Genomic DNA, 16,357 nt, shown 5'->3' with positions numbered 1-16,357 from the left:
AGAAAAAGAAAATATGTATATATATATATATGTATATTTAAAAAAAAAAAATTACTAAAGGAAGCCTCTTAAAAATATAAACAGTCAAAAAGGAAAGGTAATTATAGAAAAAAAAAAACCAGTCTGGTTACAATTACTAATCACAATAGAAGTTCGCTAGAAAAAAAAAGTAAAAAGCCAAGCCTCATTTTGACATCTCCTAAAAAATCGCCACTAAGTCCATCTTATCAAATTCTGTCAAAAATCTTACAGATTCCTTCTTCTTCTAGGGTGTCCTTATCCCAAATAAAAAAAAAAAAATCTCACCAGCCGATACACTTTCTCTTTCTTTCTTCTCTTCCTTTCGGAGCTGTCCCTGCTTCAGCAGCTTAATGGCTGCCTCTCCGCCGATGGTAAAGGGGCTTCTTCTGGATCCACCAGGGACTTGCGGTGTCCCTGTGATCAACAGAACGCGCCCCTTACTATCACCGTCTCTACGGGACGGTTTAGGTCCGTTGGGACCGACCAGGGGCGAAGATATCAGCTGTAACTTCGGAGCCCCGAAATTACAGCTGTAACGCGGCGACGTGACTCCGCCTTCTCCATTATTTTCCTTTTGAGGTTGCTCCCTCCTTAACTGATCTCTTTCAAGCCTTCTTCTGGCCTCTTCAATCAATCTGCCAGTGATATCAGTTAAAGTTAGGCTTTCTTTAGGCAATATTTCAAGGGAAGTTACGTAGTCATCAAAACTTTCGTCTAATGAAGATAGAATTATGTAGACCTGGTGTAGTTCAGAGAAAATTAATTCCTTCTCATGCAGTTCTTGGAAAATGCTTTTCATAGTATTCAAATGACTCAGCATATCACCATTCTTTTGGAGATACGTACGGAAAAGCTTCCGTGTTAGATTTACCAACGTTATCTCGAACATAAATCCTCCTCAGTTTTTGCCAACACCCAACTGCAGTTTGCTCTCCTCGTATATGAACAAGCTGCTGATCAGTTAATGTTAATCCTATGATGCAAAATGCTTGTTCATTTTTCTCTTTAAATTCTTTTATCTTTAGACTATCTTCCTCATCTTCAGGATCCCATTCTTCTACGTTTGGTGGGTTTTCAATTATGTTCCACAGACCTTCTCTTCGTAGAAGTAGACTACATTTCATAGACCATGAAACATAGTTTGTTCCATCCAGCTTGGATATAAGGGACAAACTCTGTAGACTGTCTTGTGCCATATTTCACTATATGGATATAAAAATATAATTGATAAAACACAGCTGTCTGTTTACTGTAACGTGTAACAACACAAAATCTCACTTTTTACATAAACCTGTTTTTATCCTAGTTAAACTGGCTTTGCAGTCTCTCTGGGCCCATAACCAGTGTTAAGCCTGGATTCCCCAACTGGTGTTAAGGAAAACAAACTAAACAGAATGTGCAGCGAAGTCAGATAGGAAGATAGGTAAATGTGTGAGATAAGTTTTCTAGTTAACACGCAGTAAAAATACAGATACGCTTGTGCTATCAAAATTATAATTTATTCCATTTAAGAATTATAGCATAGTCATTATAAACAGTCCATTAGTCAAATACCAAATTCAGTCAAGTCTTGTCGAGGATACTCTATTTGCAAAGTCCGTGTCGAATAGCCAGTGTCAGTACACATATAATAAATCTGTCCAAAACTTATCTTCTCTCCGTTGAGAAATATCTTCAAATTAATCCAACACTTCTTCTCCTCCCCGATCCAGCAAGAATGCAGTCTCCAATAAGCCAGCCAGTAAGAGCCAGAGAGTGCCTTGCTGCTTATATAGTACTTTTACAGCTGCACCCTTAATTACATTCCTTTAGCTTAAAGTCACATACACTTTATCTGACAAACCATGATTCATCATTTTATTATCTTTACCCAAAACAGTTAGGGTAAAACAATGTTATCCCTAACACCATCCATCCTTCCAATCATCCACCCACCCATCCATCTATCCATTCAACCTTCCAATCATCCATGCATGCATCCATCTAGCCATCCAACCATCCATTCAACCATCCTTCCATCAATCTATCCCCCTTTCCATCTACCCATCCACTCACCCAACCTTCCATCCAACTATCCATCCATCCATGTTTCCATTCATCCATCCATCCTTTCAATCATCCATGCGTCCATCTACCCATCCATCCTTCCATTCAACCATCCTTCCAATCATCCCGGCATCCAACCATCTACCCATCCATCTTTCCATTCAACCATCCATCCTTCCAATCATCCACCCACCAATCCATCTATCCATTCGACCTTCCAATCATACATGCATGCATCCATCTAGCCATTCAATCATCTAGTCATCCATCTTTCCATTCAACCATCTTTCCGTTCAATCATCCATCCCTCCTTCCAAAATCATCCATGCGTACCTGCATCCTCCTACCCACTCAACCATCCATCCATCCTCCGGGCCGGGAAAAGAAATAAAGAGGCGCAGAGATTCCTCGTGAGAAACTGGAAGGGACCCCCTCGATTTCTCCATTTGCTTTCAGATCCTGGGGAAATCCCCTCTTCCCTGAGCTACGAGGAGCTGGTCAGCAAGAACGTGGTAGGTACCCTCCCCCCCCCACAGAGGAAAAACAAATTAGACAATGAATGTAACCACCTCCTGGGGGGGGGGGGGATGTGCTTCTTTGTGGAACACCGTTCTCCCCGAGGGAGGGCTGCCCCCGCCCCCCTCCTCCTCTTCCTTTTCCCACAAGGCTCTCCAAGCGTCCCTTGGCCAGGCGGGCTGCTCCCTTCCCTTCCCCGGAAGAGACGCTCTCTTTCTCCCTGCTGCTTCCAGGAGCTCTTCATGGCCTACTCCCAGAAGTACGCCCGAGAGACGGTGCTGTCCCGGCGGGTGCGCGACTGGGAGGAGATGATGGGACCGCAGCTGGAGGAACAGGTGAGGTCAGGGGGAGAGAGCGCCCTGGTGGCACTGCGGTTAGAACGATGTAAAGCCCCATGAAGTGGTATCTTAAGTCTAAGGAGGGAGGATGGGAAGGAAAGACGGGAAGGAAGGAAGGAGGGAAGGATGGGAAGGAAGGAAGGAAGGAAGGAAGGAAAGAAGGAAGGAAGGAAGAATTGTGGTGGCGCTGCGGTTAGAACAATGTAAAGCCCCATGAAGTGGTATCTAAGTCTAAGGAGGGAGGATGGGAAGGAAGGACGGGAAGGAAGGAAGGAGGGAAGGATGGGAAGGAAGGAAGGAAGAATTGTGGTGGCGCTGCGGTTAGAACGATGTAAAGCCCCATGAAGTGGTATCTAAGTCTAAGGAGGGAGGATGGGAAGGAAGGACGGGGAAGGAAGGAAGGAGGAAGGATGGGAAGGAAGGAAGGAAGAATTGTGGTGGCGCTGTGGTTAGAACGATGTAAAGCCCCATGAAGTGGTATCTAAGTCTAAGGAGGGAGGATGGGAAGGAGGGAAGGAAGGAAGGAAGGAAGGGAGGGAGGGAGGGAGGGAGGGAGGAAGGAAAGGAAAGGAAAGGAAAGGAAGGAAGGAAGGAAGGAAGGAAGGAAGGAAGGAAGGAAGGAAGGAAGGAAGGAAGAATTGTGGTGGCGCTGTGGTTAGAACGATGTAAAGCCCCATGAAGTGGTATCTAAGTCTAAGGAGGGAGGATGGGAAGGAAGGACGGAAGGAAGGAAGGAGGGAAGGATGGGAAGGAAGGAAGGAAGAATTGTGGTGGCGCTGTGGTTAGAACGATGTAAAGCCCCATGAAGTGGTATCTAAGTCTAAGGAGGGAGGATGGGAAGGAAAGACGGGAAGGAAGGAAGGAGGGAAGGATGGGAAGGAAGGAAGGAAGAATTGTGGTGGCGCTGCGGTTAGAACGATGTAAAGCCCCATGAAGTGGTATCTAAGTCTAAGGAGGGAGGATGGGAAGGAAGGACGGGAAGGAAGGAAGGAGGGAAGGATGGGAAGGAAGGAAGGAAGAATTGTGGTGGCGCTGTGGTTAGAACGATGTAAAGCCCCATGAAGTGGTATCTAAGTCTAAGGAGGGAGGATGGGAAGGAAGGACGGGAAGGAAGGAAGGAGGGAAGGAAGAATTGTGGTGGCGCTGCGGTTAGAACGATGTAAAGCCCCATGAAGTGGTATCTAAGTCTAAGGAGGGAGGATGGGAAGGAAGGACGGGAAGGAAGGAAGGAGGGAAGGATGGGAAGGAAGGAAGGAAGAATTGTGGTGGCGCTGTGGTTAGAACGATGTAAAGCCCCATGAAGTGGTATCTAAGTCTAAGGAGGGAGGATGGGAAGGAAGGAAGGGGAGGGAGGGAGGGAGGAGGAAGGAAGGAAGGAAGGAAGGAAGGAAGGAAGGAAGGAAGGAAGAATTGTGGTGGCGCTGCGGTTAGAACGATGTAAAGCCCCATGAAGTGGTATCTAAGTCTAAGGAGGGAGGATGGGAAGGAAGGACGGGAAGGAAGGAAGGAGGGAAGGATGGGAAGGAAGGAAGGAAGAATTGTGGTGGCGCTGTGGTTAGAACGATGTAAAGCCCCATGAAGTGGTATCTAAGTCTAAGGAGGGAGGATGGGAAGGAAGGACGGGAAGGAAGGAAGGAGGGAAGGATGGGAAGGAAGGAAGGAAGAATTGTGGTGGCGCTGTGGTTAGAACGATGTAAAGCCCCATGAAGTGGTATCTAAGTCTAAGGAGGGAGGATGGGAAGGAAAGACGGGAAGGAAGGAAGGAGGGAAGGATGGGAAGGAAGGAAGGAAGAATTGTGGTGGCGCTGCGGTTAGAACGATGTAAAGCCCCATGAAGTGGTATCTAAGTCTAAGGAGGGAGGATGGGAAGGAAGGACGGGAAGGAAGGAAGGAGGGGAAGGATGGGAAGGAAGGAAGGAAGAATTGTGGTGGCGCTGTGGTTAGAACGATGTAAAGCCCCATGAAGTGGTATCTAAGTCTAAGGAGGGAGGATGGGAAGGAAGGACGGGAAGGAAGGAAGGAGGGAAGGAAGGAAGGAAGAATTGTGGTGGCGCTGTGGTTAGAACGATGTAAAGCCCCATGAAGTGGTATCTAAGTCTAAGGAGGGAGGATGGGAAGGAAGGAAGGACGGGAAGGAAGGAAGGAAGGAAGGAAGGAAGGGAGGGAGGGAGGGAGGGAGGAGGGAGGGAGGGAGGGAGGGAGGAAGGAAGGAAAGGAAAGGAAAGGAAAGGAAAGGAAAGGAAAGGAAAGGAAAGGAAAGGAAGGAAGGAAGGAAGGAAGGAAGGAAGGAAGGAAGGAAGGAAGGAAGGAAGAATTGTGGTGGCGCTGCGGTTAGAACGATGTAAAGCCCCATGAAGTGGTATCTAAGTCTAAGGAGGGAGGATGGGAAGGAAGGACGGGAAGGAAGGAAGGAAGGAAGGACGGGAAGGAAGGAAGAATTGTGGTGGCGCTGCGGTTAGAACGATGTAAAGCCCCATGAAGTGGTATCTAAGTCTAAGGAGGAGGATGGGAAGGAAGGAAGGACGGGAAGGAAGGAAGGAAGGGGAGGGAGGAAGGAAGGAAGGAAGGAAGGAAAGGAAAGAAGGAAGGAAGGAAGGACGGGAAGGAAGGAAGGAAGGAAGGAAGAATTGTGGTGGCGCTACGGTTAGAACGATGTAAAGCCCCATGAAGTGGTATCTAAGTCTAAGTGGTATTGCTAAGTGCTAAAGAAGGAAGGGAGCGAAGAAGGGAGGGAGGAGAAAAGAGGAAGGAAGGAAGGAAGACTGGTGGCGCAGTGGTGGGAAAGCAGCATTGCAGGCTGACTCTGCCCACTGCCAGCAGTTCGATCCTGACTGGCTCAAGGTTGACTCAGTCTTCCGTCCTTCCCAGGTCGGTAAAATGAGGACCCAGTGGGGAAATAGGCTGACTTTGTAAACCTCTTAGAGAGCACTGTGAAGCGGTATATAAGTCTAGGTGCTATTGCTAAGTGCGAAGGAAGGAAGGAAGGAAGGAAGGAAGGAAGGAAGGGAAGGAAGGAAGGAAGAGAAAAGAGGAAGGAAGACTATGGTGGCGTAGTGGTGGGAAAGCAGCGTTGCAGGCTGACTCTACCCACTGCCAGCAGTTCGATCCTGACTGGCTCAAGGTTGGCCTTCCATCCTTCCGAGGTCAGTAAAACAAGGGCCTAGATTGTTGGGGGCAAGAGGCCGACTCTGTACACCGCTTAGAAAGGGCTACAAAGTTCTATGAAGTGGTATATAAATCCTATTGCTAAATGCTGAGGGAGGGAGGAAGGGTTGTGGTGCAGTGGTTAGAATGCCGTATTGCAGGCCCACTGCCAGGAGTTTAATTCTTCCATTCTAACTGACTCAGCCTTCCATCCTTCTGACGTCAGTTCAACAAGGAACCCCATTATTGGGGGAAGGCGAGAGGCCGACTGTAAAGCCGCTTAGAGAGGGCTGTGAAGCGCTATATAAGCGGCATAGAAGTCCTGACGTGCTAGGGCTATATGACCTCCAGCATCCCCATCCTTCTCCCTGCACAGGAAGCACGTGCCGCCTTCGACATCCACAGCTACGGAGACCAGCTGGTGTCCCGCTTCAGCCGCGTGGGCGAGTGGCACTCCTTTGCCAGCCTGCTGGCAGGGCAGCCGGCCTTCGAGGTCTGCCAGGCCATGTTGGCCTCCCTGCAACTGGTGAGGATGTATAGAGGGGCTGGGAGGCAGGAGGCTGGGCCAGGCCGCTGCCCCTCACAGGGAAAGACCAGGACCAGCAGGCTAAAAGTGCAATGTCATGCCCCTGTCGGAGTCTGAATCCGACGAGGAGACTCCAAGGAGGAAGATGAACAGATGTCGGGCGGGGGAATGACTCCATTGGCTGTGGAGGAAACGGGGGAAGGGCAAAGCCCGGCTGGGCAGAGCAGGGGAGGGGGAGAACAAGGGAGAGGGAGTTCTGAGGAAGACCCAGGCCCACCCCTTCTTCATCCTAGGGCAGGCAGGGAGGAACAGAGAAGGGAGCAACATGGGTTGAATGGCTTATGGGGGAGGAAAGGGCCCTGATTCCCTTCACAAGGCACACCTGGGGAGGGAGTTTAAAGGAGAGGCAGTTGGAAGGGGCATTTGTCGGGAACAAACGCTGAGTTCACCCAAGTGGTTTGATTTACTGCCGTGCTACTTCACTTCTGGAACTCCTTATCTTGCCCTGCCGGATTTATTACCTTATCTTGTCTCGTTGGATTTATACTTTAAACTTTTCAGTTTACAACGTTAGGACTGGAATATCTGCAGCTAAAGGCTGTTGCAGGTTTGGGGGAGAGTTTTTCTCCAGACTGGAAGACAACCGGAACATTGGGGGCAAAGTTGGAGCTAATAAAGGGACCCAGACTTATTCTCTGTGTTGCCTTTGTGCCACGCCCCGGGTCAGAACATGTAAAGAACTTCATAGCTGGCGCATATCGGCAGCCAGTGGGACACGCTTGCCCCATAGAGGGGAGGCCTATCCTACGTGGAAAGTCTTTGCGCCCAGTTGAACTTCTGTTGCTGATGCTTTTGGGGGCGCGGTCTCCGAACCTGGCAACTTTTTAAGACTTGTGGACTTCAACTCCCAGAAGCTGGCTGAGGAATTCTGGGAGTTGAAGTCCACAGGTCTTACAGTGGCCATGTTTGGAGACCCCCCTCCTCTAGGGGCCGCGTTTTTCAATCTGGGCAGCTGGCTGGCTGGGGAATTGTGGGACTTAAAAGCCCACCTCCCCTGAGTGTCCAAAGCTAAGTAACACAGCTTCAGGAGATTCTCCCCAGGCAGTTGGGGGGTGGGGTGGGGGAGGTGAGCCTAGTTGATCTCTAAGGTTGCCCCAATTCTGGGGCTCTAGAACTTCCTGCGCAAAATTGGATCCTATCAACAAAAGTGAATGTTTCTAGCTCAGTTGATGTAACCTAGTTGGGTCATGAAACATCTACAAGGAAACACACACACACGACCTGAGAGAGTACACTGAGGACACCCCCACACACACACACACAGAGGATCCTTTCACCCCTGAGATGTTGTGTGTTCCTCCAGGCCAACGACTACACCGTGGAAATCTCCCAACAGCCAGGCCTGGAAGAGGCCGTCGACACCATGGCGCTGCGCCTCTTGACCCAGGAAAGGGCCCACCAGCGCTTCCAGACATACACGGCTCCCTCACTCAGCAAGCAGTGACGTCTCGCCTCTGCGCCGTGTCTGTATTTGTGTACATATGTCCATATATATATATGTGTGTGTGTGTGTGTGTATATTTGAATGTATGTAAATGTATGAAATTTGTGTAGCTTCTCCTGCACTACACACACAACAACCAAGTATTTCATCAGCAGGTCCTTTCTATACCTACCTGTGCTTTCCCCCAATAAAAGGGGCTTTGTAGAAGGTGCCGTACGTGTTCCTTTTTGAACCCCCACGCCTTTTAATCTCCCTGTTCCGTCCTAGGCCTCCCCCCAAAGCACCCAGTCAATTCTGAGTCCCAGCAAAAGCCTCTTTCTTTACTGGGAATAATGGGAATCCGTTCATTCACACTCGGGCAGCAGCTTGGCCCACATTCTCGCCGAAGGCGGATTGATGATCTCAAGACGGTTATCAATCCTGGGAACGCTGCCGGTAAACCGTTCCACGCTCACTGTTGGCAGGGAAGGCTGGGTTTGCAGCAGTGGTTCTCTTGGTTCTGGCGTACCAGGAGCGCCGAAGATCAGCTGGCAGAGAACTGGCTTGCTCTGAGTCTCCAATGCTCTGCTGTTGGGCCCGCCCGCCCGCTGGGACTGCCATACTGACCTCCATTCCCTGCTATTGAAGCACAGCTTTGCGCAGCACAGCAGATTGCTACGTGTCAGCTGTTGAAGCTACAAGGAGTGTGCAGGAGTGCAAAGTGTGCAAAGCGCGCCCGCCAAACTGGTGGTAAACTGCTTTGAAGCCCACTACTGGTTTACAGGCCAAGATCCACAAGGCTGGAACAAACCCATGGCCGAACAAGCAAGCTGTTTCCTGCAAAAGCCCCCTCCCCTTTCGCTCCTCTTTTAATCTCTATGGGGAGGGCATTCACCGCCCACCTGTGGCTTTACTCCCACATCGACCCTTGGTTTGTAATTGTTCACTTCTGGCAGCTCTGTGCATGCGCACTGGGAACAGGCTCCAGCTGTTCTTCTGCCCCACTGATCTCCAACTCCGAAGGCAGCTGATAACTGTCCGACGGCCCTGGTCCCCATCTCTGCCTCCGACACAGAGCCTCCCCCAAACTCCAGGACTGGCCCATGCTCCTCCCCAACCTCACTACTGTCCGACTCTGCCCCCAGCTCCGCTGGCCGGCCTCAACGCTCCAAACCAGGCATGCTTTTGTGGACTTCAACTCCCAGAATTCCTCAGCCAGCCCCCACCCCTTCGACCAAGACCCGGACGAGGCCTTCAGAGGGGTGGGGTGGGGACAGACATTTGCCCCTTGCAATGCTTTGCCACTCGGTAGGAGTCAGCTGCTCTTCCAGGAGCCTGCACTACAATTTCCATGTTCCTTGGCCAGGAAACCCTTTTGCTTGGCTACTTCGGAGGGGGAGGGAGGTGGCTGCCGAAATGAAACACGGCCCTGTGGCATCTTGGATAAACGGTTCAACGGTGGTTTCTCGACTTTTAAGTAACTTTTTAAAAAGTGGTCTGGACTTTCAACTCCCAGAATTCCCCAGCTAGAATGCGCAACCTCAGGGGCTGCTGGCTGGAGAATTCTGGGAGTTGAAGTCCACAAGTCTTAAAGTTGCCAAGTTTGGAGAGCTCTGCGCAACCTGATCATCCTTCCTCCTCGTCTCCATTTTTTTTGGTTCCTTTTTGTGATTTAACTTCTTGTTAGTTCGTCAAAGTATAAAATAGCAAGGAAAAAGAAACCACGGAAAAATAAGAAAGGGAGGGAATAAGAAGGGATGTTGTGTGAATCTAAGCCATATCAGGCAGCTCCTGGTATGATGGAACAGAAGGGGGAAAAGCTACTTGACATACGACTGGGGCTCCGGGTCATAAAACGGGTCGGTCATTTGGCCTCCCTGATTTTATGACCAGTTTTGCAGCAGGCCTCAAGTGAACCCAATGGTTCACTACGGGAACAGTAAGTTTTCAGCAAAAACCGTTGTAAAACACAAGTCCTGGGATAGCCGTGTTGCCCAAAATTCAGTCACGTGACCCCAGGGGGAGGGAGGGGGCCAACCACCAGACCCTCGAGCCCAGGTCCCGAGTCCCCTTTTTCAGTCGGTCGTAATTCAAAGACTGCCTGTGCTTACAATAGTCCATTTAGTGACCAAAGTTACACCACCACTGAAAGAAAAGTGACTGGCGATCGTTTCTCACACTTACGGACTGTTGCATGATCCCTGTGTGCTCAAAATTCAGGTGCTTGGCAACCGTCTCATAGGTACGATGGTCGCAGTGTCCCAGAGGTGGGTGGGTGTTGGTCACGCGACCCCATTTTGCGACCTTCTGACCGGCAAAGTCAACGGGGGAAGCTGGATTCACTTCACAAACGTGCGGCTAAAAGAATGGCAGCGGTTCACTTAACTGTGACAAGAAAGGTCATAGAATCAGGCAAGGGTGTCATGCCTGCCAGAATCTGACTCGGAGGGGGAGGCCAAGCAGCTGACGGGGAGTAGGAGTGGGGCTCCATTGGCTGTGGAGGAAACTGGAGAAGGGCAAAGTCCGGCTGGAGAGAGCAGGGAAGAGGTAGAACAAGGGAGAGGGAGTGCAGAGGAAGACCCAGGGTCGCCCCCTCTTCATCCTAGGGCATGCAGGGAGGAACAGAGAAGGGAGCAACGTGGGTTGCATGGCTTACGGGGGAGGAAAGGGCCCTGATTCCCTTCATTAGCTGCAGCTGGGAACACAGTGTATAAAAAGGGAAGCTGCGCACGGCACGTTTCTGGGACCAAATCATGAGTTATCTGCTATCGTGGAGACTTAGATCTGAGTTCCTGGCATCTTCCCAAACATGTTGAGTTTTGCTGTGCTTTCAAGTCTGAAATTCCTGCTCCTGCCCTGTCAAGTTAATTACTTCAGCTTGGTTTGTTTGGATTTTAAGTTACAGTTTGTGTGTCCCTTGTTTTGGACTGAATTTTCTACAGCCAAAGGCTGTTCCTGGGAGCGTTTTTTTTCCAGCCAAAGGTAACCTGGACCTTGGGGGCAAAGTTGGAGGTATTAAAGGGACCCTTATTGCTTATTTGACTGTGTTGCGTTTTGCTACGCCCCTTTGGGTCATCACAAAGGGTCAGTGAACAAGAAGTCCCCCTTAGCAATTGAAACGTTGGGCTCCATTGTGGTCATTAAGTCAAGGAGTAGCTGTGTTCTACAAACACCACCTGGATGCACATTTTTTTAAAAAAGCGAAACGCCAGTCGAATACACAGACGATACGAAACTCTGTTTCCAAGCGTGATTGTTACCGCGACAATCCCCGCCCAACCCGCCATCCAAAACAGCACGCAAGTCTGCAAAAACACACACACACGCGCACAACCCACAGCCTGTCTTTTCACAAGGCCTGGAGCCTCCCAAATGAAACCCCTCCCATCCCCCGGTTCTCTCCCCAACCCCCCGCAACCCCATAATCCCCGGCTCAGGCAAGGAGGCTCTTGTAAGTGGTCATGTGTCCCCGTATGTTCTCCGCAATCTTCACGTCCGTCTTGTAGCGGTTGTAGTAATCCAAGAAGAGCCCATCCGGAGCGAGCAAGTAGAGGATGACCGTGTGGTCCACCAGATAATCGTTGTCCTCATCTTTGGGGCCAGTGCTGTAGTAGACGCGGTAGGACCGTCCAGCCTCCTTCACCTGTTCCGGGGTGCCAGTCAGCCCCCGCAGCCGTGGATGGAACTCCTTCACGTATTTGGCCACGGCCTCCACTGTATCACGCTCAGGGTCCACGGTGATGAAGATGGGCTGGAGACGGGGCAGTTTGGGGTCGGCGTCCAGCATGTTCACCACCCGGCTCATCTTCTCCAGCTCTTCCGGACAGATATCCGGGCAGTGAGTAAAGCCGAAGTAGAGGAGGATCCAGCTGCCTTTCAGGTCCTCCTTGGAACAAGGACGCCCGGTGTGGTCCACCAGCTGGAAGTTGACTTGCCCGATGGCCACTTTCCTCAACTCCTCGATGCGTTTCTGCTTGTCCTGCTTCTCCTTCTCCGACCGGAAATACAGCCATGCCAGCACCAGCTGGAGGGTCACGAGGGAGAAGACCAGCAGGCGGGTCCTCAGAGGATAATGGGGCTCCGGTCGAGGGCCCCACGAGCGGTCTTGGGAGGAGGGTCTCCAGAGGGTCAAAGCAGGCTGGGTGGCAGGAACCAAGAGGCGGAAATCGCCCACCCTCCAGAACGGAGAAGACCGCCAGGCCAGGTGGCGGCCAGAAGAAGCCAGATGACTTAGACAGGGTGGTGGTGGGCGGGGACTGCTGGCCAGGCTCCTCCCCCGGAGGGTGGAGCAGGCTCCCAGCCGCCAAGGCCTCAGCCTGGCCCGGCACTGAAACATCCCTCAAAGAGCTGGAAAGACAAAAATGCAGGAATCAGCGCCAAAAAGGAAATTTACTGGAGGATTCACTTTTTAATAGAATAGAACAGAACAGAATAACAGAGTTGGAAGGTACCTTGGAGGTCATCTAGTCCAGGGGTCACCAACCTTTTGGACCTCAGGGACCACCAAACTCATCATAATTTTAAATCCCGGGGACCACTAACCGGTTCTGTGGGCGTGGCCTAATTTGTGGGTGTGGCTTGGTGGTCATGTGACTGGCTGGGATGGCTTGTATGTAAATATTATATTTATATAAATATTGAATGTTTTATTTAAAAAAAGAGCAACTTTTACCCAAAATCAGGCAAAGCAGGCAGGCAGATTGAGTTGCTCACAGAATCACAGATTCATTCAGAAATCTATCTATCTGCCATCGGCTAGCTCAGTCTGTCACATAAAATGAGCTTGCAAGCAAACTCATAAAATTTGCTAGCAAGCACTCTCACAAAATTAACTCACAACACACCATGTATGCAAATATTACCCAAAATCAGGCAAAGCAGGCAGGCAGGTTGACCTGCTCACAGAATCATTCAGAGATTTATCTATCTGCCATCGGCTAGCTCAGCCTGTCACATAAAATTTACTTGCGGTGAGTCTGCACTGAATAATAGAACCTTCAGTCCTAAGGGAGGTTCGGCTGTGCTTAAAAGCAGAGCCGAAGATCTAAAGACTAGCTAGAAAGCAAGAAATCCAACCATTTCCTGCTTCCGAGCTAATCTAAATCTCCCGGCGCAGCAGAACAGACAATGGTCGGAAAAAGGAAAAATAGCAATTTAGCAGGCAATTTTGCGGGTAAGGAGTGAGTGGGAGGAGGGTTCCGCGGGCCATGTGGGCGGCGCAGCCTTGTGTTTCTGCACAGCCTGGATTAATTGCTTTGGGGGGGTAAGATTTCTCTGCGGCCCACCAAAATTTTCTTCGCGGCCCACCAGTTGGCGACCGCTGTTCTAGTCCAACCCCCTGCCTAGGCAGGAAAGCCTACACCACCTTCAGACAAATGGTTATCCAACATCTTTTAAAAATCTTCCAGTGTTGGAGCACCCACTTCTAGTGGCAAGCAGTTCCACTGGTTAATTCTTCTCACGGCCAGGAAATTCCTCCTTAGTTCTAAGCTGCTTCTCTCCTTGGTGAAGTTTCCACCCGTTGCTTCTTTCTCCTGCCTTCAGGGGCTTTGGAGGAAAGCTTGACTCCTTCTTCTTTGGGGCAGCCCCTCAGATTTTGGTTACACCGCTATTGTATCACCCCTAGTCCTTCTTTTCATCAAACTAGACCTCCCCAATTCCTGCAACCGTTTTTCATGTGTTTTAGCCTCCGGTCCTCTAAAATCCTCTTTGTTGCTCTTCTCTGCACCCTTTCCAGAGTCCCAACATCTTTTTTTTTTTTGCATCGTGATAACCAAAACTGGATGCAAATGTTCAAAAGGTGGCCTTCCCAAGGCCTTGTAAAGTGGGAGTAACACTACACCTGATCTCGATCCTATCGCTCTGCTTATACAGCCTAGAACTGTGTGGGTTTTTTTTGGCAGCTGCTGCAACACAGCTGGCTCAGTTTGCATTTCCCTATCACGGAAACAGCTGCTTTTCCTTCGTTCGCCATGCAAGCTGGAACTCCGGAGAAACTTCCTCACAGTGAGGACGATTAACCAGGGGAACTGCTTGCCACCGGAAGTTGTGGGTGCTTCATCACTGGAGGTTTTCAAGAAGAGACTGGACAGCCACTTGTCTGAAATGATATAGGGGTCTCCTGCTCCGGCAGGGGGCTGGGCTAGATGACCTCCAAGGTCCCTCCCAGCTGTTCTGATTGAGTGATTTGATTGATTGATTGATTGAAATGGTCCCAGGGTCTCCTGCTTGGGCAGGGGGCTGGACTAGATGACCTCCAAGGTCCCTCCCAGCTGTTCTGATTGAGTGATTTGATTGATAGATTGAAATGGTCCCAGGGTCATCCTGCCTGAACAGGGGCTGGACTAGATGACCTCCAAGGTCCCTTCCAGCTCTGTTCTGATTTATTTTGATTGATTGAATGAATACAAGGGGGAAACTTTGGGGTTCCTCAATCTCGGCTGCTTGAAGACGGGTGGACTTCAACTCCCAGAATTCCCCCGGGGGGGGGAAGGGTGGGCCCTGAAGGGGAAATCTGGGAGTTGAAGTCGTTTCCCCCCCCCCCTTTCAAGCAGCCGAGGTTGAGGAATGGGGTGCCAAACTTTGGCAGGACTTTGCTCAACTTGGGAGGGGCAAAGGAGCAGCAGCCCCGACTTGGGGGCTCCGGAGGGGGAACCCCGCTTGCTTTTAGGGGGATGCTATTCAGCGTTGCCTGCCAGCGTTGGGGTTCCCGGGTGGGGAGCCCCAAATCTGCCCTCCTTGAGGGTCGTTCCGGCCGAACCCGCGGTCCGTTGCAACCCTGAGGAGCTGCTGGGCCACGCGGACCCCGATCCCGGAGATCTTGGGGGAAAGGGGGTCCCGGGATCAACCCCGCCCTGAAGCCCCCAACCCCCACATGAAGGGGATCCCCAGGCTGGAGCTCCTGCGGCTTGGACCCCTTCCTGGAAGGGAGAGGAGGAGCCCCAGCGCCGCTTCCTTGCCCCGATCCTGAGACCCCCTTGCGCACCCAGCCACCCCGGTTGTTTGCATGCTCAGGGACCAGTGGACTCCCTCCCCTCCCCCACCCCCGCCCAGCCTGGCACTCCCTGTCCCATCCTCCCCGGCCCGCTTGCACGCGAGGCATGACTTATTGCAGCGCAGGATTCCAAAGATGCGCTCCCCGCCTGTCCCCCTCCATTTGCTCCAGACACGTGTTTCCCCCTCCCTACTCACTTCCGTGTCTCGCAGCTCTGAGATGCCGGGAGCCCGGGCAGAATCGTTCCTCCTGCGCATGCGCCCCGTCTGCCCCTCCTCCTGCTCTTTTTTCAGCGCCTTGCAAAGAGGCCGGCAGGGGGCGCGCAAGCCAGGCGATGCGCGGACGCGGCTTTGTGGATCGGCTTAAAGAGCTCGCGCTCCCCCTTGTGCATAGGGGCGGCTGGGGGGCGGTCTCTCTCTCTCACCCCTCACGCCTTCCTCGGAGCCAGGGCTTTGGGGAGCGGTGGGGTCCCCCAAAGGAAAACCCCCGCCCACTCCTCAAATTCAGGATCAGCATTGCCCCTAGAGCAAGGGTCTTCAACCTTGGCACCTTTTAAGCCTTGTGGACTTCAACTCCCAGAATTTCTGAGCTAACGTGACTGGAGGAGGAATTCTGGGAGTTGAAGTCCACAAGGCTTAAAAGCTGTCAAGTTTGAAGACCCCTGGAATAGATAGATACAGGAAGAGAGGTAGGATAGATAGATAGATAGATAGATAGATAGATAGATAGATAGATAGATAGATAGATAGATAGATAGATAGATAGATAGATAGATAGATAGATAGATAGATAGATAGATAGATAGATAGATAGATAGATAGATAGAGTCCAGGAGCAGCTTTTGGAATGGAACGGAACGGAATAGAATAGAATAGAAAAATGGGAATAGAAAAGAAAAGAAAATATACGACAGGGTAAGATAGGATAGAATAAAGAATAGAAAAAAATAATAGAATAGAATAGAATAAAGAACAGAATAAAGAGAATGGAATAGAACAGGAGAGAATAGAACAGAATAAGATGAAGAATAGAATAGAATAGAATAGAATAGAATAGAATAGAATAGAATAGAATAGAATAGAATAGAATAGAATAGAATAGAATTCTTTATTGGCCAGTGGTGATTGGACACACAAGGAATTTGTCTTTGGTGCAGAAGCTCTTGGTGTACATAAAGAAAAAATAAAATATATTCACCAAGAATCATAAGATATAACAATAATGGTCATAGGGTTATATAGTCATAGTGTTGCAGAAAATCTTACTTCCAAATCAGGACACAAGACCAC

The 16,357-nt window shown here is 50.4% G+C and overlaps 2 protein-coding genes across 2 annotated transcripts in view; one reads left to right on the top strand and one right to left on the bottom strand.

Annotated features, from left to right (window-relative positions):
- NCAPH2 (non-SMC condensin II complex subunit H2) overlaps positions 1-8,300 on the top strand; it is a 34,207-nt gene extending 25,907 nt beyond the window's left edge. Inside the window, 4 exon segments of the mRNA XM_087968987.1 lie at positions 2,524-2,579; positions 2,817-2,918; positions 6,442-6,591; positions 7,955-8,300. Of these exon segments, the coding sequence (XP_087825113.1) occupies positions 2,524-2,579; positions 2,817-2,918; positions 6,442-6,591; positions 7,955-8,095 (449 nt within the window). The 3' untranslated portion in view covers positions 8,096-8,300.
- Positions 8,301-11,312: 3,012 nt separating this feature from the next.
- SCO2 (synthesis of cytochrome C oxidase 2) lies at positions 11,313-15,373 on the bottom strand. The gene is made up of 2 exons (XM_087968996.1): positions 15,266-15,373; positions 11,313-12,421 (listed from the first exon to the last, which is right to left on the bottom strand). Exon 2 carries the CDS (start codon positions 12,408-12,410, stop codon positions 11,508-11,510), a length of 903 nt encoding a protein of 300 aa, XP_087825122.1. The 5' UTR covers positions 12,411-12,421; positions 15,266-15,373; the 3' UTR covers positions 11,313-11,507.
- Between the last annotated feature and the right edge of the window lie 984 nt (positions 15,374-16,357).

Source organism: Notechis scutatus, chromosome 6, assembly GCF_049901735.1.
Source record: "Notechis scutatus isolate UNSWTSFEM ecotype Mainland chromosome 6, rNotScu1.2, whole genome shotgun sequence".
Taxonomy (NCBI): Eukaryota; Metazoa; Chordata; class Lepidosauria; order Squamata; family Elapidae; genus Notechis; species Notechis scutatus.
This window is presented reverse-complemented; position numbering and strand designations above follow the sequence as displayed.